This window comes from Strix aluco, chromosome 2 (genome assembly GCF_031877795.1).
Source record: "Strix aluco isolate bStrAlu1 chromosome 2, bStrAlu1.hap1, whole genome shotgun sequence".
Classification (NCBI taxonomy): domain Eukaryota; kingdom Metazoa; phylum Chordata; class Aves; order Strigiformes; family Strigidae; genus Strix; species Strix aluco.
The window spans coordinates 108,695,051-108,715,414 of record NC_133932.1 but is presented as its reverse complement, the minus strand read 5'-3'; the positions used below and the strand labels follow the sequence as shown (position 1 = coordinate 108,715,414).

The 20,364-nt window shown below is 43.3% G+C and overlaps 1 protein-coding gene across 4 annotated transcripts in view; it reads left to right on the top strand.

The window, feature by feature from the left end:
* The first annotated feature begins 2,716 nt into the window (after positions 1-2,716).
* DHRS12 (dehydrogenase/reductase 12) overlaps positions 2,717-20,364 on the top strand; it is a 31,819-nt gene continuing 14,171 nt past the window's right edge. Inside the window, exons 1-5 of one of the 4 annotated variants that reach the window (XM_074815765.1) lie at positions 2,717-2,861; positions 3,327-3,460; positions 7,119-7,201; positions 13,981-14,073; positions 15,464-15,545. In XM_074815765.1, the coding sequence (XP_074671866.1) occupies positions 2,806-2,861; positions 3,327-3,460; positions 7,119-7,201; positions 13,981-14,073; positions 15,464-15,545 (448 nt within the window). In that variant the 5' untranslated portion in view covers positions 2,717-2,805. Of the gene's footprint in view, positions 2,862-3,326; positions 3,461-7,118; positions 7,202-13,980; positions 14,074-15,449; positions 15,546-20,364 lie in introns of those variants that run through there. The other 3 variants (XM_074815764.1, XM_074815767.1, XM_074815766.1) reach the window with 3 other exon arrangements.

The window sequence follows — 20,364 nt, the reverse complement described above, 5'->3', positions numbered from 1 at the left end:
AGTGTTTCTAAGCAGAAATCTCTCAGCTGAGTGTGCTCAGGGATTGTTGCACTCTGGCAAGGGTATCATTTCTTGGCGTTTACAAAATCTCCTGAAAATGGCATTTGTTAGAAGGGTATGGCTATCATCATTGTAGTGGTGCTACAGTGTTTATGTAATATCCTCAGAGAATTTTGTGTGCATACCAGGGTGACACTGATTTCCAACTCTACATTCAAATGTCTTCCTAACAATCTTACCTTGTCTAATGTTAATAAGAGTAATATGCTGCAATTGCCCATTACTGCTCAAACCCCAAAATATTACGAGCTGCTCCCATTGTCTGGCTGCCATAATGTATTTTTGTATTTGACTCACTGACAGCTTCTGCCATGCGTACTCACATTGGTTAGTTCCTCAGGGCTGCATCATCCAGCATCTTGCTGATTACAGTCCACATGGTTTAGCCTGCAAGGAATTCCGTGTATCTGCATACACCCCATTCACTTTTCAGACTGCAGGGTTGTATCCCCCAATTTATGAGAGCATAGACTGAAACTACAAACAAAACACATCAGAGCCATCATCCAGTTTTGCTTGTACTATGCCATAGTCTCAGTGCTTAAGAAATAAACATGGTAAACAAAGAAATGACAAGGTAATAAGCACAATGTGGCTTATTGCATTTACGCACAGAAGCTTCCACAGGGTTTTTGTTTTGTTTGGGGTTTGCTAATGTTTTTCAAACTGAAGCTGTATTTCCTGCAAAGAACGGAGCTAATTCTGTAGCATAAGCAACCGTGTAACATTATTATTCTCCTAACAGCACAGTGAGGTGCACCGATGGTTACAAAGCCCAAGGTGAGACATTCTCTAACTAGGATAAACATGTGGGGCAGCACTGCAGTTTTCTGCCTGGATATTCATAACAGCAGGCATGCTCACATAATTCTTTGGTTTTCCCCTGCTGTGTATTTTCCCTGAGCCAGGGTTCAAGGAAAGTAACCAGGCAGACTTGTACAGGCTGTGAGGGGAAGGGAGAAGCTGAAGGGCTAGCAGGGCAAGGGATTCAAAGTAGGAAGAGAGGCCATTATCTCAGCCTGTACGCAAGACTTGCACAAGCCTAACAGCTGCTCTGTTCACAGCGAGTGTGATTATCTAACATCATTATAGCAGTCTAGGCTGTACAGTTTTGGTTGCTAATTGCACGTTGTGGGTGATGATCACAAAACTACTTCCATATAGCTCACAATTATATACTTACAGACATCATAGTATGTATCTGTATCTCAGGCTGCCATTCATTTTCCATTATAGGAAATAATGTTCTGCCTCTCACACTATTGCCAAGCTGTTCCTTTCTGGGCCAGAAGTCTCCATTTCAAGCATCAGAATCAGGATGAATTGTTTAGGAACACTTCAGTCAAAAACTCCTAGCCATTTCGAAGAACAAAATCAGTTAAAACTGACTCAGGCTGCTGGTTTTAAATAAATTCTTTCAACTGTTTTAATAAGAACAAGCATTTTCAGATTTCAGGCAAAGGTATGACATTTAGCTGGATGATCTCTGAATGGAAAAAAGTATCGCTGTGAAAATGTGTCTTTTTGCCCTCTGAAAACTCTTATTTCACACACAATACCTAGTACAAGCGGACAGTGCTGAGTTCAAAAGTTTTAACTTCATGGTGGGAAGTACCTTTTGTGTGAGCCTAATACTCACACAACGTGCTGAGAAAGTGGAAGACTTTAGTATGAGGCCTTTGCCAGAGTGAAGAGATTTAGAAAAAGAAGTACCAAGCTATCACACAGGGTCAAAAAAGACAGAATATTCTCATTCCTCCCCTATCTCTGCTATTGAAACCAGGTAACTTAAGCTCTCGAAAACTTAGATAGGGTTCCCAAAGTAGCATCTCTGCGTGTGGCCCTGCATACCACATAAAATACGTGCATTTGTTTAACTTGCACACTGAACTTTGTAAGTGCATAGTCCTTTAATGTACTTAAAACCACAATCATACCCAAAATGACAATTTCTTTATGGCTAACATGGGCTGTCCAGATGTGCAACACCAACTAATTCTCTCGGGCTTCATAGCTCCAATGCACATACCAGATGAACTGAAAACACATTTTAAATTTCACTCCTACTGCAAGAGCCACTTGTGTACCCTTTCCTATTGGTGTAGGAGCTGGGAATTTCATGGGTTTGTTACATAAAATGCTACTTGGTGTGGCACAACATGGTTGTTTATGTTTCTGCAAGAGTGTCCCTTTGACAGCTTTCCAAGGCAGAGGATGCAGGCTCAGGTCCTGTAGCACTGCTCCCCATTCCCAAAACATGACACCCCAGTTTCCAGCCCCAGTTTGATTGACAGTAGCCTCTGTCCCGAGCAGGAGCCCTGTGAAACTCTTCTTCCTCCCTCCCTCACCGCCTTCATCAGGCACTGCAGCCTCCAGCGTGGTACGGGCTAAGTGCGGTACTCACCACAATGCCCGGCGAGCTGCAAACACCCAGGTCGGGTGGCTAAAAGTCACCTTGCTTGCTGACTGATGAAGGAGGGAGGGATATGAAGATGAAATGGAAGGGATATGAAGAAACAATCCACAAGCCGCTGTGGGGGAGGAAGGGAACACACCCAGCCACCCCCCCCCCCCGCCCAAGACACACACCACCCTCCCTCGCACCCCGCCTTGCTGCCAGTGAGTCACGGCGGGCAGGGCCAGGCAGGGCGGCCCCTCGGCCCTGACCCGACGGCGGGCAGGGCACGGCCGGGCCGGGCCGGGCGCCCTATGTGAGGCAGAGGCGGGGCCGGCGCCAGCAGCGCCATGTCCTGGTACCGCGGCGCCGTGTGGTTCGTGAAGGGGCTGCGGGAGTACACGAGGTACGGGCGGCGGCTGCGCGGGGCGGGCGCTGCGGCCAGGCTGGGGGCGTTCCTGGGCCTCCGCGGGCGCTTAACCATTTCGAGGTGGTGGTGTTTTTTATATTTGTAATCGAAGCCTCTCCACCCCCGTCAGAGTGGACAAATTTCAACTCTGTGAATGCTGATGGCGGCGCTGCCCGGGCACTCTCCGGCACCCGCCCCGGGGCAGCAGCCGGGCCGCCTCCCCAGCTCAAGCTTTGGGCTGTGTGGCTTGTGGCGGTCAAAGGCCTTGAGTTGTTGCTACATCACTCCTGGTAGTGTTACTGGGGCTATACGTGGCCTGTCCCATGAGCACGGAGAGTAATGGGGTTGGGGGGGCATTTAGCGTATGTAGAGCTGTGAGGGGATAGTGCTTTTCAATCCTCCCCTGTGTTTTTTTCTAAGTACTTGCTTCTAGTTTCTCACAGGTGTCTCTGTTTTATTCAGGAGCGGCTATGAGGCTGCTTCCAAGCACTTCTGTCCAGCTGACGTGGAGGTGAATGTGGCTGGAAGATCCTTTCTGGTCACTGGTGCAAACAGTGGCATTGGCAAGGCCACAGCCAAAGAGATAGCAAGGAGAGGTGAGCTGGGCTGCAGTGAGGGGCCCTGAGGGGCCATCACAGGGAAGATGGAAGGAAGCAGGTTTGGCCTTCCAGTGCAAACACAATGACACAACTCCCTGTGGTGAGGGATCAGGTGTGTTATTTTACAGGGCTGTTAGTGTGGGTTAGAGGTTTAAGCCTGATGGGTGCTGTGAAAACTGGAAAAATGAAATAAAATTAGTGGAGAAGATCTGCAAAGTGTTTCTCAAGTACATGTTTACTGAAACTATCCGTGGTGACGGATCAAGGTCTAAGAATGATTCAGTACGAGTAGCAGCATGGCTGATTTTGAACTGTTTTGCAAATGTGTCATATGATGAAAGAAAACAATTGGTTTTGCTAAGTTGAGATGGCAGAGTATAAAATAACCAACGTTGCTGTGCTTGATCTTAGTGATAATAACCTGGAGTTTGTGCTCTTTAAGTGATTACATGCAACCATTTTTTCTGTTGCTCTATGTAAGTAAGGAGATGGTATGAACTGGAACTAGCTACTGTTGAAAGATAGACCTAATCTCTTTCAGAGCTGACAAACAAAATAATTCCTGTTGTGCGTGAGTGATAGGAGTTTTGGCATGTAGAATAAAAGGGAGGAGCTTGCAACTCTTTGCTTTCTCTTTGTCTGCTTAGATTTCGTAATTATCTTACGAAGGAAAGTGGCAACTTGGTTAAATTACACTAATTCAAAATTATTAGCATCAAATAGCCTTCAGGTTAAAGATCCCCATCAGTGCCAGTATGTGATTGATTTCAAGTTCCCACTACTGCCATTACGTATAATAGCCTTATGTAAGTATTGCTTTGTCTGGTGACTGATTTGCTCACAAATGGATATGCCTGCCAGGTTTTGCAAGCTGTCAAGCTGACTGGATCTGCATAGGATTTGGCCACCATGTCTAGTATTTGGAGTCCAAAGAACAACCTTGGGCCCAGACTGCTTGTCTAATAGCAGTGTGGATGTTGCTGTGCATATGAAATTAAAATGTCTTAACAGTGTCTTCCTGATCCTATCCTTGCACGTGTTGCTCTGAAACTCGATGTCAGCTGTTGGGGCTCTGACTTCTAGTTGAATCTCATCAAGTACACCATGACAAGAAAATAAGGAATTAGGACTCAGCAAAAGAATAACCAAGCTATGTTGTCTTTACCTTTGTAAATAATGACGGTCTTGATGACAGTTTCTTCAGCCTGAATTCAACTTTTCTCTGAATCGGTGTCTTGTGGGTATTGCAGATTTGGGCTTTCCTGTATGTCTTGTGAACTGCACTTCCAGTTTGATGCAGTCTTTTCCCAACCACTTTGGCAATTTCCATGTGTTAAGTTTGGATAATTTCAGTCTGCACCATGGAAAATATATTTAAATCCCTTCCCTAGCCCATAGGTCACACCAAAACTTCCCTCTCCTTAACAGCAAGAAAAGTTCATATTCAAAGCCCTTAAAATCTATCTCTATTTTCATTGAATGTTTTCTGTTGTAAACTATGAGAATGTTCCTGATCAGCTTGAAGGCCAGCTACTTCTTCCATGCATTTAATTTGCATATATTACTTGTGTTTTAGGAAGAACTCCTTAAACATCTGCAATTAACTGCCTTCAGATCTGTAATTAAAACCCTCCTTTGCAGGGAAGCCTGCAGTCACTGTGAGAATGGCCAAAGAATTGAGCATCGGACACTGCTCCTTCTGATTGCCTGTTCTCTCACTCATGAAATCTGTTCTCCTTGGGGCTAAGACTGTTTTTCATTCTGATCTGAATATATTCCATGTCTGTGTGCATAGTCTCTTCCATGCATGGTATATGTGTAACACAAACTGAAGATGAAACTGTATTAAACATCAGTTAGTGTCATTTGTACGGTTATCCCAGATTTGGGAGTTTCCCACTGCTTGGTAAAAGTAGCCCAACCAACTCTGGTAGTGCAGTGAAGGAATCAGACCCTGTTAGAAGATATCAGAAGAACCTTGAGGCTTGTTGCCTGCATCAGCTATGTGACAAGTATACTTGCTGTAGTGGTGCTCAGTAGAAAAACCTCTCTTGCAGACAGAAAGTTTCATTATCAGACCCCAAACTGGGCTGTGCAGTGTATGACTGCTCTATCCCTAGGGTAGACTTGGTATCTTGCATTTGGGTTCTGGGCGCTGGAAGAGTGACCTGGCACCGTTCTTTCTATTATCGATCCTTTGGGATTACGTTCCTTGAGCCTACTAGTAGTGGACTGCTAGCAACCCCTAAAACACCATTAACAATAGGCAGAAGTAAAGAGTGCAGATACTCCTGTGACTGAGATTAACACATTATTTGTAATGATCAGAGAAAACAAAGCATAAAAATAAAAAAGAACTATGCCTACCTGTACTTCAGTCCTCTTTTAGAAGGCTTTTATGAGGTCATGATAAGTATCAAGGCATTTGAGAGGAGCCTTGCCCTGCACATTCCTGTCATAGAAATGTTGGTTGGAAGGCATCTTTAGAGGTCATCGTGTCCAGCATCCCACTTGAAGCAAGACTGTTGTCAACAGTAGATCAAAGCAGCCATTGCTTTGTCTTGCTGGATCTTGAAACCCTCAAGAATGGATATTACACATCCTCTTGGGACAACCTGGTCTATTTAGAAGAAAACTAGTGAAAACTCTTTGCTTAATGCCTGACCTGAGCCTCCTAAGCTGCAATTTGTGGCTGTGGTCCTTGTCATACCCACTGCTGAGAATAATTCTGATATCTGTCATTTTTATTTCCTTTTCACAGAGCAATTCCAATCACTTGTGTTGTTCAAGCCCTTTCCTGAACTTTCTAAGGCATGTGTCAAAAGAAGCATTTATGATACAGATGCCTTAGCTTCAATTTCTAGTGTAGCTCTGACATTTTATCAACACTAAACATAATGTGCAGACTTGACAGAAAATGGTTTGAGGAGACAGTACCTAGAGTGCAGTGGCCTTTTCCATACATGCAGCCTTGCACAAAGACCTTGTTGCTGCATTATACTTTCTCCTTCCTGCCTGCCTTCATAGGGACCAAGCAGAAATCTTCCAGCTCTCTTATATCCACTCTTTGTGTCCCAAACCTTTTCTTTGAAGGACCTTTACCTCTGTTTTTTGACAGACCCTGTTGGGGTACTTGATGTGCCTGGTCTGCCAAATGGTACTGCTGGGTCCGTGCCATTTGTAGGGAATTTGACCCTGAGAATGGCCCAAGGCTGGTGGACTTGGGACTGCTATGGGGTGCTATGGCCCTAATCCTCTTCCTGCTGCCAGCTCATCAGCAAGTGTCACGGGAGCCCCGAGAGCTTCATGGACCTGAGCTTCAGCAGCATCGATGAAAAGCCACCGCTCAGCTCTTGGCAGCAGAGAAGTGGGACTGTTGGATCTGCTCAGCTCAGGAACATTCTGCCTGCTGGGAAGCTCCTGTGATATTTCGGTGACTGTCTGACCAGTATTGCCACTGCTACTAGCAGGCTATAGGTTTCCCACAAACTGGAATGTAATCACAAAAGGGTTTTTGTTCCATTTGGATTGTATCAAAAACTAACCCCAAACAAGGACTGCAAATTGCATATCACTTCCTGGCCCTCCCTCTGCTGATGCCTCCCAAACAGTTAGTAATTAATTATCAAATGTGTTTCTTGCCGAAATCCACTAGGTGGCACAGTTCATCTGGTTTGCCGAAATAAGGAGCGGGCTGAGGTCGCCAAAGGAGAAATAGTGACAGAAACAGGTAATCAGGTGAGTTGTTTTTCAGTCTTGTGTTTACTCTTAGAAAGATTGTTAATATTAAAGACCTCATAGGTCTTGACATGTTCTGTTTTGTCATTTTGGTGTTGTGTTTTTAATAGTATTTTCATATGGATATGGAAACATCTAGTAGTTCATCATCCATATGGTTTGAAGTGATTTAATTTCACTAGGTGATGTTTTCTGTGATTAATAGCATCACCAGCAGCATGCTGTTTTGTTTAATGTTTGTTGTCAATATGTTTTGTGATGTCCTACTTACTATTCCTAACTATGTGGCCAAGGCTTTTAAAAGTTAATGCATTGCAACACTCTTGCAACAACATTTATGAGTTTACAGCATTGGATCTGAAGGTTTTATGTGTCTGAATAACATGCTCTTGATTTGCTAAGGTTGGCTGCTCTGTGAAGTCCTGTGTGTGGTCCTAGTTCCATGCTCTACATACTTCTCCATCTCCTTTTCTTATAATATCTCTTCCTTACCTCCTCCCTTCTCTTACATATTCTTCTTGCTTCTGCATATATCACTCTACAGTATACTCCTGTAGCTGTCAGTGTTGCTTTTGCCAATTATTCAGGCGGGTGTGCTTACGAAGAAGTGCAGTCATTGTCTTTCTATCTTGCTGTAGTGGTTTTGGCTGGGATAGAGTTAATTTTCTTCATAGCACCTCCCTATGGTGCTATGTTTTGGGTTTGTGACCAAAGCAGTGTTGACAACCCATGTTTTACTTACTGCTGAGCTTACTTACTGAGTACTTGCACAGCGTCAGGGCCTTTTCTGGTTCTTATGTGGCCCCACCAGTGAGCTGGCTGGGGGTGCACAAGAAGTTGGGAGGGGACACACTGGGACAGCTGACCAAAGGGATATCCCAGACCATAGGATGTCAAGCTCAGCAATAAAAGCTGTGGGAAGAAGGAGGGACACTTGCAGTTATGGTGTTTTTCTTTCCAAATCACTGTTGCATGTGATGAAGCCCTGCTCTCCTGGGGATTGCTAAACACCTGCCTGACAATGGGAAGTAGTGAAGGAATTCCTTATTTTGCTTTGTTTGCACACACAGCTCTGCTTCACCTATTAAACTGTCTTTATCTTAACCCACAAGTTTTGCCTGTTTTATCCTTCCAGTTCTCTCCCCCATCCCACTGGGATGGGAGTGAGCAAGTAGTTGTATGGGGCTTAACTGCCAACTGGGGATTAACCCACAACACTTGGATGGAGAACTATCTTAATTTCAAATAGTGACTTGGCTCTTGAACACAGTATTTGAATTCCAGTAATATTTTTTAATGTGGAACAAAAATTCTGAAAACTTTTTATGGTTAGAGATACCATATTGGCTAAATTTCTGCTCTTTGATTTTAGCTCCCTAGTGTGACACAAGCAGCATTACACTTCAGTTCTTTAATGGAGGTGAATTAGATCAGTCCTTATGTAGAAATAAATACTTTCCAGCTGTCTATAACTGTGTAATCCCATGGCTATAGTAAGGCTGGTGATTATCCGTGTTACCTCCTTTTCTAACTCTAGTCAGACAGCCTGGGAAGAGGGGTGAGTTTGATGACCTCTGAAGGTCCCTTCATGTTCTGTTTTCTGTCATTTGGTGAAACAAAAGTTGAGGCAAATAATGTTCTTCCTCTGAAAGCAGCACAATTACTGTGTTCCCACTTTTTGGTAGGCTGCAAACATGTAGTTTCTGTAGTCATGAAGGAGTATGAGGGCACTGCAGAGCTTGTTCATGACCCTGGGGACAGGGCACTTGTATAGAAAGCAGCATTCAGTGAAGTGTTAGATGAGCTGTACAAGAGGCCCTGTGGGACATGTGACTGCACTGGGAAGAGTCATTTTAATAAGGAGTCCACAAGAACATCCTTCTTTATAAGCACTCATTCAGAAGCCATCCAGGGAGATAATAAAATCCTTTATCTGCAACTTGACAAGCTGTATACAGACTTAACTTGCTCTTCCTGATCAACTGGATGGATATCCTGTTGTAGTATACGCCAAAGATTTTTTCTGTCTTCCACAGCAACACATGTCAGAGTTTGGTGCTGAAATGGAGTTATTAGTCATCAGGGACCTCCACCTAGACCTGGGAACTGGGAAATTCTCCTAATCTGTTAAAGTAGATCTAGTCACAGAGATTAGGTTTCACTTTGAAAATGGCTTTGCTACCATCAAGGACTTTTATAGGGAACAGGCTTGTAGGTCCTTTTTCTGAGACAGTGTGGCAGTCTTCAGCAGATAAGTGTTGATTTAGATCTTTTTCAGTCTCTGGAATCATTTGTAATATTGAACATCTGCCCAAAAAACTTCAGCTCTTCTGCACCAGTAGATAATGGTAGTAGCTTTAAAAGTAGAAAGCCTTTAGAGAGGTATCCAGTTAGTAGAGCAGTGTCAAGTTTTTGGTCAGAAATGAACGTTACGATGAGAAAATTCTGACCTAACTCAACTAAGGAGCTGAAATCAAATGGCTAAAGAGAAAAAATGAGGTTTTTTTTTTATCTTGAGGGAAGCAGAACTGTAGGCAGGGAATAATGCCTTATAATTTTCTCAGCTTCTTCACTTACCTCATTTGCTTGTATAATGAGTATTTAAAGAAACAGCTTGGAAAGAGAGGAGGCCCTTTAATGATTATTTGTTGTTTTGCATGAGAACACATCCTTTGCATAATTATTTTAAAACTGCCTTTTCCTGGGATATGTCATAAGACTACTTGTGGTGCGTCTTTGAGACTAAGTGCTATCTGGAAGAAGAGTAGGAGCTGACATGCCTTTTGTATGCTGATAAATGCCACTGTGCTTGTACTAGGTAGAGCACAAATCTGCAAAAAGCAAAAGAATTGCCTGTAACAAACAGTAAAAGGTTTTTGATGTTTTGAAGAGAGGAAATATTTCTAGCTTTAGTGGTTTAGAAAATTACAACTTTTCTCTACGTCGAGCTTTTAGGTTTTTAGGGTTGTTTTTTTTTTTTTATTCTATTACATTCACATTCCTGGCTGTAGCATTTCAAAACATCGCAAGACTATTGTGTCATGGGGTGGCTAACAAGGACTTAGCAGTTAACATGGAAGGGGGTGCAGAAGGCACCTGACACTCTGAAGCAGCTGGAGTGGGCGCAGTGATGCACTTGAAAGTGTGCTCTGCTGCCCTGGTTGGAGCGACTGCGCCTGGCACGTGGGAGGCTGGCCCGGGCAGCGCTCCAGAGGAACGATGTGGCAGATGTCGGGCTGCAGGGAGTGACTGGTACTTTTCCCTGAGCCTGGGGCAGAACGTGATGATGCCCTCATCTTTTGGGTCCTGCTGTGGTCAAGGTGCTGGGCTGCCAGGTGAAGTGACTGCAGGAGATGAGCAGGCTGCATGGCTGTAAGGAACAGAAACAGGAGATTGACAGGGTCTTTGTGAAAGAAGAGCACAAACCCCACATTGCGTGAAAGGAGGGACAGCCGGAAGCTATACTCAAATAGGAGGTGGATAGAGACTCCAAAGATGGGGAGGAATGGAAGCTTGTGACTGCTGGCAACAGAAGGCAAGCTTGTTCTCTGCCTGCAGTTGTGCATTTATAGGATAAGTATAGTGCCATGGTAACAGATGAGGAAGAACAAGCTCTGTCAGGGGAGGTGTTGGAGACAGATGAGCCTGAACTGTTGTCGGCATTGGGAGGAAGTGGTGGGTGATACTGGCTGGAGGCTCCCGCCTGTTGGGGGTGGAGGCATCCATCTGCAGTCTTGGCTTGATGTCTTGAGAGGTTTGTCACTTGCTGGGGACTCAGACCTAGGGTAATTGTGGAGAGTCTGCTGAGGCTCATCTGGACCTTGGACTAGTACCTCTTGTTGCCCAACCACATGGGGCACCCATGACATTATGAGGGGTGACCTTGAGTTCATCAAGAGTGCTTATAGAGGGTGAAGGGCAGGGGGGCATGAGTAGTGCTGTCCTAAATCCTGCCAGTGAAAGGGAAGGGCTTGGGTAGGAGCTTACGCACCCTGCAGGTCAACATCTGAATGTGCAGCTGGTGTCACTTTGACCTTTGTCACTTGTCTTTAGCCTTTATGATCTCTTTGACCTTCTCTGAGAAATGATTGCTCAGCGTTGCTGAGCAGGAATGACAAAATGGAGCAATGCATCTTTGCCAACAGGTTTGCTAAGCTAGTGAGGAGGTCTTTAAACTGGTTTCAAAACAAACTGGACCAAACCCAGAAGAGTAGTGGAGTCATGGGGACAGCAAGTATGTGTCTAGGGGACAGCCTCCAACAAACTGGAGGAGGGTCTCACAGTTCTTATGTAAAAACAACATGACTGGGAGCCCATCTCGGATGCCTGTACAAAAATACACATGGCATAGGAAACACAGAAGTCCATGCATGGTTGTGGAGCTGTGATCTCACTGGGATTAGAGAGATATGGTTGGCATGAATAGGGTGCTGGAATGGATGTATATAGGCCCTTTTAGAAAGGCAGGCTGTGAAGACGAGGAGAAGTTGTGCTTTATGCAAAGGAGTGGCTTGAATGCATGGAGCTTTGCTCTGAAATGGGTAATGAGCCTGTTGAGAGCTCACGGGTAAGGCAGAGAGCTCAGATCAATGTGGATGACATCATGGTGGGTGTCTGCTACACACTGCCTGATGAAGTAGAGGAAGTAGATGGAGCCTTTTTCAGAGTGCTAGGGAAGCCCTATGATCACAGATCCTGGTACTCATGGAGCACTTGAACAACCCTGATACATGCTGGCAACACATCAGGGCATAAACAATTCGGAGGATTTCTGGAAAGCATCAATGACAGGTTTTTTTATGCAAGTGTTGGACAAGCCAGCTAAGGGTGATCTCTGCTGGACTTGCTATAAATAGCAGTCTTGAATAGCTGCCTTGGAAGTGGCCATGAACTTGTGGAATTTAAGATCAAGACAGATAAGAAGGATGAGTATTAGAATTACAATCTTTGGTATTAGGAAAGCAGATTTTGTCTTCGTTATGGACCTGGTTGGGAGGATCCCATGGGAGACATCCATACAGAGCAAAAGGCCTTGGGAAAGCTGGTTGATCTTCAAGGGAAACTTCCTCAAAGAAGGAGATGCTTCCTGTTAACTGAAGAAGGCAAACCACTCATCTTCAAAAAAAGGCAAGCAAGATTTGGGGGACTACAGGCCAGTCAGCCTCACCTTGCTCTACGGGAAAACTATGGAGCAAATACTCATAGAAGCCATGAAAGACAGGAAGGTGATTGAGAAAAAACAGTGTAGATTTGTCAAGGGAAAACCTGGCCTACCGTCCCGATCACTGCCTTTGGTGAGACAACTCTGCCTGTGGACAAGAGGAGAGCAGTGCTTTACACTTTCCTTAACTTTGCCAAAGCTTTTTACATGGTCTACCATAGTATCCTTTGAGCCAATTTGGAGAGATGTAGTTTGAACTGGTGGATGACAAGTTGGGTGGAAAACTGAAACGTTTGGCTCAGAAAGTAGCAATCAACAGTACAAAGCTGATCTATTAACAATTTTTTAGTGGCATTCCCGGTGAGTCAATCCAGGGGCAAAAACTGTTTAATGTCTCTTTTAGCAACTTGGACAGTGAAGTGCAGCCTTTGTCAGATTGCAGATGATCTCCAATGATGTGGGGGGGAGCTGGAGATCAGAGCTGCTATTCAGAGGGATTTAACACATGAGGAAGTGGGCGGACATGAACCCTATGAAGTTCACCAAGAGAAGATGCACAGTCCTGCCCTGGGATGGAGTAACCCCATGGAGCAGTACAGGCTGGGACTAGCTGGAAAGCAGCTTTGCAGAAAAGGACCTGGAGGTGACAAGTTGTCCCTGAGTGAGCAGTATGCCATGGGGCAAGGAAGGCCAAGCACACCCTGAGTGTAGCCAGCAGGCTGAGGGAAGTGCATCTTCCTCTCTGCTAAGCCTTTGTGAGACCACAGCAGGAGTTGGTGCCAGTTTTGGGTTCCCCAGGACGACTCATCGATGTCCTGGAGCGAGTCCAATGGAGGGCTGCCAAGGTGATTAGGCAGATGTGACAAGTGATGTGCAAGGAGAGGCTGAGAGGGCTGGTTTTGCTCAGTGTTAAGAAGGCTGAGTTGGGTCTTACTGTAGTCTACAGCAACATGATGGGTGGGTGTAGGGAAGGCAGTGCCGTGCTTCTGTTGGAGGTCTGCAGGAAAGGACAAGAGGCAGCAGATAGATTGTAAAAGGGAAAAATTTTGGCTAGATAATAGGACAGTTTTTCTTCACCGTGAGGGTGGTCAAACACTGGAGCAGGGTGCTCAGAGAGGCTGGTTTCCTGGACAACCTGATCTCTGTTACCTACCTTGAGACAGCAGTGGGACCAAGTGGCCTCCAGAAGTCCCTTCCAACCTGAATTATTCTTTAACACTGTGACCTTCATCACTGCTTTGGAAACTTGATTCCAGCTAAAGAGGAAGATGCTGTCTGAATTGTTTAAACAGAAATTTTGCAAGCTTTGCAGTATTTTTCTAGTTCTCTTCTATGCCTGACTATCTGTCACATATATTTGTCTGAGTAGGGCTCTCTTTTAATGAATTTTGCATTAAAAAACTATGGCTCAGAAACAACTGAATCAAGTGACTGTGCATGTTTTAAGGACTAGAAGTAGATTTCCCAGTTATGCATGTTAACCTAAGTGTTTCAGTTGTGTTCTGGAGATACTATTTTTTCATACTGCTTAAATACCTTTTTACCTAGACAGGTCGTAATAGTGAACAGGGTCTCTTCACTGTCCCTGTTGATTGTAACTTACTTTTTTTCCCTTTAGAATATCTTCTTGCATATTGTGGATATATCTCATCCCAAGGAAATCTGGAAGTTTGCTGAAAAATTCAAAAATGAACATAAATTAAATGTGTTGGTAAGTTTGCATACTTAAATCATGTGTCTGTCTTTGGAGTGTGTAGCCTATGAATTTGTCCAACGGGTAGTGTAGATTTCACAAATTTGTCCCACAATTCTCTGCTTAATTTTCTCTGAATGCTTTTGCAGTAGTCTCCATGGTCTGTTTGCTCTTGTCCATTCTTAGTTCATATACAGAGATATGCTACAAAAAAGAGAGAAAAGCAGTAATTTTTTAGCTGTATCTTTTGAGGTTCTTACCACACATTTTCTGTTTGACTTTCATTACTATATAGCCTCCTCCCTGTTAAAGTTAGTCCTTCTTTTACAGAAAGTCTAGTTAGAGCAGTCTAAAACAGCCAGGGAGAGAACGAACAGTTAATTATCATGGCTGGTAATGGGTTCAGTACACTTCCCCTTTATTTAGAAGTAAAAATTTGCTCTGGGGGCTGTACTGAAACTGAGGCACCTGAAGCAGTTGTTTTGGTGCTTACTAGATGAGGAAATTCTCACAGAAATGGGAAAATAGGTTTTTGAGGAGTGGCAGTGAATGAGCTGCAAGGTATGTAGGGGCAGATCTCTTTTTGAGGTGGGAAAGAAAAGCTCGAGCTTCCTCTGGAAGATAAGGCAGAGAAAGAAGTGTGTGTGAGAATATGCTAGCTGCACACAACTTGCAAGCTTCTGACTGTTCATGATTTTACCTTACAGTGCATCCATGCTGTGTGGTGCAGCGCTGTTTTAGCAATGTGTGAGTCAGGTGGGGTATCTGTGCAGGATTGCCTGGCAGAGAGAAAAGCTGAGGTCCTACAACCGGGGCACAGAGTCAGTATGAAGCACCTCCGCTGATAAGCTCTGCTCTTCTTAGGGATAATGAGGATGCAGCAATCTGCTGACCTAGCTAATCTGCCAAATTTGGAGCTAATTCTTTTAATTTGCTGAGGGTGGGAGTTCCTGCGGGCCACTCCACTGCGTGTTGTGCAGCTTTCCATAGTGAATTTTCCCCTGATGGAGAATACATCATAGCGTGGATGGTGTGGGGTCAGTGTGGTCTCTCAGATGAGACTAACAAACTATACTGCATGTTTATGTTCTAATATCTGCTCTACAACTTGCATATTACTTCCTGTGAGGAGAGAGCTTAAAAACATGGAGTAAGGCACTAAGAGGACTTTTGGCTCTTAGTGTGATACATCTGTGGTGAGCCATTTCTCCGAAGATCCTTTCTTTTGTGCAGAACCTTCATGATCAGTGACAGAGTAGTGTGACTTGGAATAGCATGGTTTACTGAAACAGTTTGTAGGTTTGTGTTGCAGTGTGAAGACAGCAAACTAATATAGACTGCTTGTATGGGTGGTTTTGTTTGTAGATATTTGTATAGATCATTTGTGTTTACAGGAGTTGTCTTACAGATCAACAATGCAGGATGTATGGTGAATAACAGAGAGTTAACTGAAGATGGACTTGAAAAAAACTTTGCAACAAACACTTTGGGTCAGTATTGAAGGCTTAGTTCTGAAATATGCTTACTCTGGATACAGAAGTGTGTTTTTACAGCTGGGTTCATGAGGTATGTATTCCTGCTCAAAGAGAGATCATAACATTGCTATGCCAGAGAAGAAGCAGGAAAGGAAAAGAAGAAATATTACAGCTTATTTGGAGTGTCATTTTTTAATTTCTCCATTTTCTGTTGTTCTCATATCAGTGCCTTTATTTGTCATAGCAGCAGTAGACAAATGCAGATACAATTTAATTAAATTGATTCTGAAATTTGCTAGGAAACTTTGTTCCAAGCAGTGCTGCTAATGATACTCTTTATAAGTGTGCTCCTGTGGCTTGGATAGAGCTTGGAGTGCATTCAGACATTTAAAAAGACATTCAAATGTTTCAGTAGGCTTGAACAGCCCTGTTTGATGTGGAAGTAGGAAGACTGTGCCTTATATAGTGCCCTGGACACTCTCAAACAGATGCAACATCAGGTCAAGTGATTGAGCAGTACTGATTAAGTCTTAGGCACTCCACATATAAGGAGTGTATCCCATGAACTGTGTGGTGGAGGTATCAGAGGGACAAACTAAAGGAAGCAAATAAAGGGGGAAAGTGGAGATGTGGATGAGTAGGGAAGACAGTGAGCAAAGTGGAAAGTTCCCCCATAAAAGCCTTGGAAAAGATGTGAGCAAACAGCCAGCCAGCAGAGAGAAGAGTTCTCTGCTGCCACTGATATCTGTAGGGCTGAAAGCTGCCCTTCTTGCAAAGAGAGATGTGGTACTTGCATCAGCCAACAGGCCTGACTGTCTTTTCCCTCTGCTTCCATTCAGTGTAGGTGGCTTTCTCAAAAGACTGTCCTTAATATATACAGAACTGACACATTAAGGAGGAGCTGTGGTGCTTTGTTTCTGTGTTTTCCTCCTGTTCATCAGTATCTGGGACGAGGAAGGGAGAAGCTTAGGCTATAGAGATCAGGCATTTGTAGAACTCGTATAGTCTGGAAACCACTATTGGGTTTTATTTTTAGCCTTTTTCCTGTGTTACTCCTATTTACTTTTGAAAACTAACATCTGAGGTATAAAATGCTTGTGCTTAGCTGATATGGTGCATACAACTTGTAGTCAGACTTCCAGAAAAAACATTAAACTGACAGTTAATTCAAGTATAAAGGCACAGATTAATTTTCCTCAAATTAATCTTCTGCTAACATTCTTCTGTTTCTCATGGTCACAATCCAAAAGGAATTTTATTTTGCCATCAAATTTCCTCTGGCTGCAAAAGTACAAGAACTTCTACCTTGAGAAATTTATTCACCTTAAATTAGTTTAGTCCTCTTGTGGTCTTTCAGACAAAAATCCAGCAATGTGCAAAGGTGCAGTTCTTCCAGAGAGAAGCAGAGTGAAACAAATGCAACAGTCTGGACATGAAAGCATGTTTTGGTTTAGTTTTAAACATTTAGGAAATTAATTGCTTAGGAACTGTATTAGTGCATCACTTGAATTAGAATTTATCACACAAGTCTAAGCAGCAAGTTCTGCTTTCCCAGCTGTTAATCAGCATCACTAGAGATATACAGCTGCACAGAGGAAGCTGAATTACGATTGTAGTGAACTAGGAAAATGCCTGTATTATATCCTATGAATGTTATCTCCTTTATTAATTTTGTATCACTTGCTGCATGACTGTATAAGAAGGTCAAAGAGGTGATTGCACATCTGAGCAGATAAGGGAAAACAGGTAAGTCATCCTCTGTTGTCCAACTTCGGCAGACTTCAGACAAGGACTGGGTTGTTTGCTCAGACTGATTCTTTCTAAGCAACAATAAGGACTAAATTTTGAAGCTTTTAGAACAAAGTGGGACTTGGTTGAGCTAGAAGAGGCTGTCTATGCAAGAGAAAGCTTCTGTGTTTGCAGGTCAGACACACCTGAAGGACCAATGCTATCAACAGTGCAGGTATTTTCCTTCAAAGTCAGAAATGGGGTAATAAATCATATCTGCTGGAGTCATAGTAGGAGAAAGCTGTATGGAGAAATGTCTGTCAAAATAGATGCTGAGTTAAGTCATTTCCCTAAGCACTAGGGTGTGCTTTACTTTGGGGAAGTTATTTCTGTATCAGTAACTATCTGTGGTTATAGGTTCCCAGAGAAAAACTAACCCTAAATTAGTTGTGGCTGATACATAGATTGGCTGTAAACTAGAATGTGGTTTGAGAGAACAAACTAAATTCACCCCTCTGCCTCTTTCCCCAGAAAAGCTAAAACCTGAAGGGTGACATGGGCTCAGGGCCTCTGTTTTGAAAATCCACAGTTGTCCCCCTCATCAGCAGCAAGGAGTCAATAACTTATTTCTGCAGAAATCAGGCAGTCATAACATAGAATAATTTTTTTTTTTTCCCAGATCTTCACATGCAGAGTGTTCCTTCTATCTTTCTTTTCCAGTTTGTTTCTACCCTGGATCATAGCTCTGGTCTAGTAAAGGAGTGTGTAGGTTGTAACTGTCTAAGAATGCAAGACTCTGAACTATTACATGCTTTAAATGCCAGGCAAAGTCTTTGAATTCTGTATCCGATACCTAATTAACATTTATATAAGCTGTAGAATTGCTCATTTAGGTGTCTAAAATGCTGTGGAGCCTTTAGTTCCAGGCTAGGAATATTTTCCTCTTGACCGACTTGTTAATCTGTTTTCGAGCATAATGGATGTTAGAGTTCAGTTCTAATTGATCATCTGACTTGTGAAACATAGTTTATAACCTGATCCTTTCTTGGACATATATGGGACAAAAATGAATGCAGAAGTCCTCTGGTAGGTAAGACGAATATGTACAAGAACAGAAAGTAAACTTCCCTTAATGTGAAACACCACTGACTGGCTAATTGAGGACTGCTCATGAAATAGGAGGTGCAGAGTCCTCTGTGGCGTTGTCAGAATATACAGGTGGGTGAGGATCATGAGAATGCAAAATGCACGTTGATAGTTCAGGCTTTGTATGATTTGTCTAATATTCAAGTTCAAACTGTACACTGCTTTAAGCAGGCAGCGGCAGCCATATCTGTGCTGGTGCCTAGTGTCCTTAAAATGGGGCTCAGACACAAATGCTGTGTAGCTTGTTGTGGTTCTGTTGTTGCTGTCACATGAAATATCTTACGTTTTTTCCCTGATAGATCCCTGAGAATTGTTGCTCTGATTGCTGGAGCTCAGTGAAGGTGTAGAGAGCAGAATAGCTGTGGAGCACTTACACTGTAATGTGGGAGCACTAGCCAGACACGAGTCTGAAATGGCACATTGCTGATTGAATCACACCTTCAGTATGAAACTGAGCGACTGACTGGCTTGGGGTAATGTGGGCAGATTTCCTGGGGAGCTGCCAATACTGATGGGCAGATTTTATTTGTGTATCTTTTAGCTTTTGTGTTGCCCTTTTTTCCTCCTGTGGGCTGGCCTTGTACTCAGAGTTGTATCCAGGAACTGGGCAGTGACAAGCAATCATTTCTGCTGACAAGACTTGCAGACTTCTGAGTCAACACTTCTTTTTCTTTTTTTTTTTTTTTTTTTTTTCAAATTTAATTTTATTTTGCTTGTTTTAGTAAAACTCCCAACAAAGACTATTCAAACTGGTAGTATTCGGTCATTTTGGAAAAAATCTGTCACCATTGGCAAGCAAGTGGAGGCAAAAGCAACATGTTCTTATTGAAGCACTAGACACTTAGTTGAAACAACCTCTGTTCCTCTCTTTTATAGCCTGCCTCACTTTACTTTTACTCAACACATCTTCTTGCTTGTCATGGAAAAATGGCATATATGTTACATTTTTATTGCTACTTACCAGCCAAGGGGATGCTAAAACACACTCAGAGATAAATAAGTGATGCTTCCAGTATGCATCTTTTCTTCAGCCTAAGTGCTCTCATGTTTTAATAATATAGCCATATACATTTACTCTCTGTGCAAGGAGGGGTAGGGCCAGAGGAAATAAGATGCTTTTCTACCGCAGTAACAGCATGGCAAATTGCCTAACCTGTATAGATATTTGCCAGTCCCTTCCCCACACATAAACCATATCTATCTGGTGTTTCACAGAAGCCAGCATGGCCTGGTGTATTGTGTTCTGAACTACTTGGAAGTCAGGCAGCTTGGATACCAGCTGTCAGTCTGCCATAAGGTCAGTGCCTGATCTTTGGCACGACAACCTTACCTGTGAAAAGGAGACTATGGTACCAGTTTTCTTTCTAAAGAGCTTTGAGACTTATGGATGAGAGGTGCTATGTGAAAGGATGAGTATAATTGCAAATCATCTAGCTCTACTGCAGCCTAGGTTCCCAGGACACAGACAAACCCTTATTGAGCTGAGCTTTGTAATTCAAGGGAAATATAAACCTTTGTTTTGCCTTTCCTGTTCATTAGCTCTTCCCATACACTCTCAGTTACTGCTAGTGTGGTGGAATTGGCCCTCGGAGACAGCACACTAAAATTTTCATTCCTTATCGTGTACTCAGGGATGTCCCTTGGAACTGCATAAATTGAAGGCTTGAAAAGATAACCAGGTCAAGGAAGAATGTTAGTTTGTTTTTGGTGTGTTGGGTTTTTTTGAAGACTTGGACATAAGAAAAGCAAGCCAGTTAGCTGATTTTTACCAGATGAATGAGCCATTGAAATCTGTACAATAAAAGTTTGTTGTTTTTTTTTCTGTTCCCACTTTTTTCACAGTTGAAATAACACTGCTCCTAATAATACTGCAAAGCTCAGGCAGATGGAAAACTTCACTGAATGTGGTGCTGGCTGCCTGCCCTTATCTGAATGTTAGCAGATTAAAAACCTCACCAAC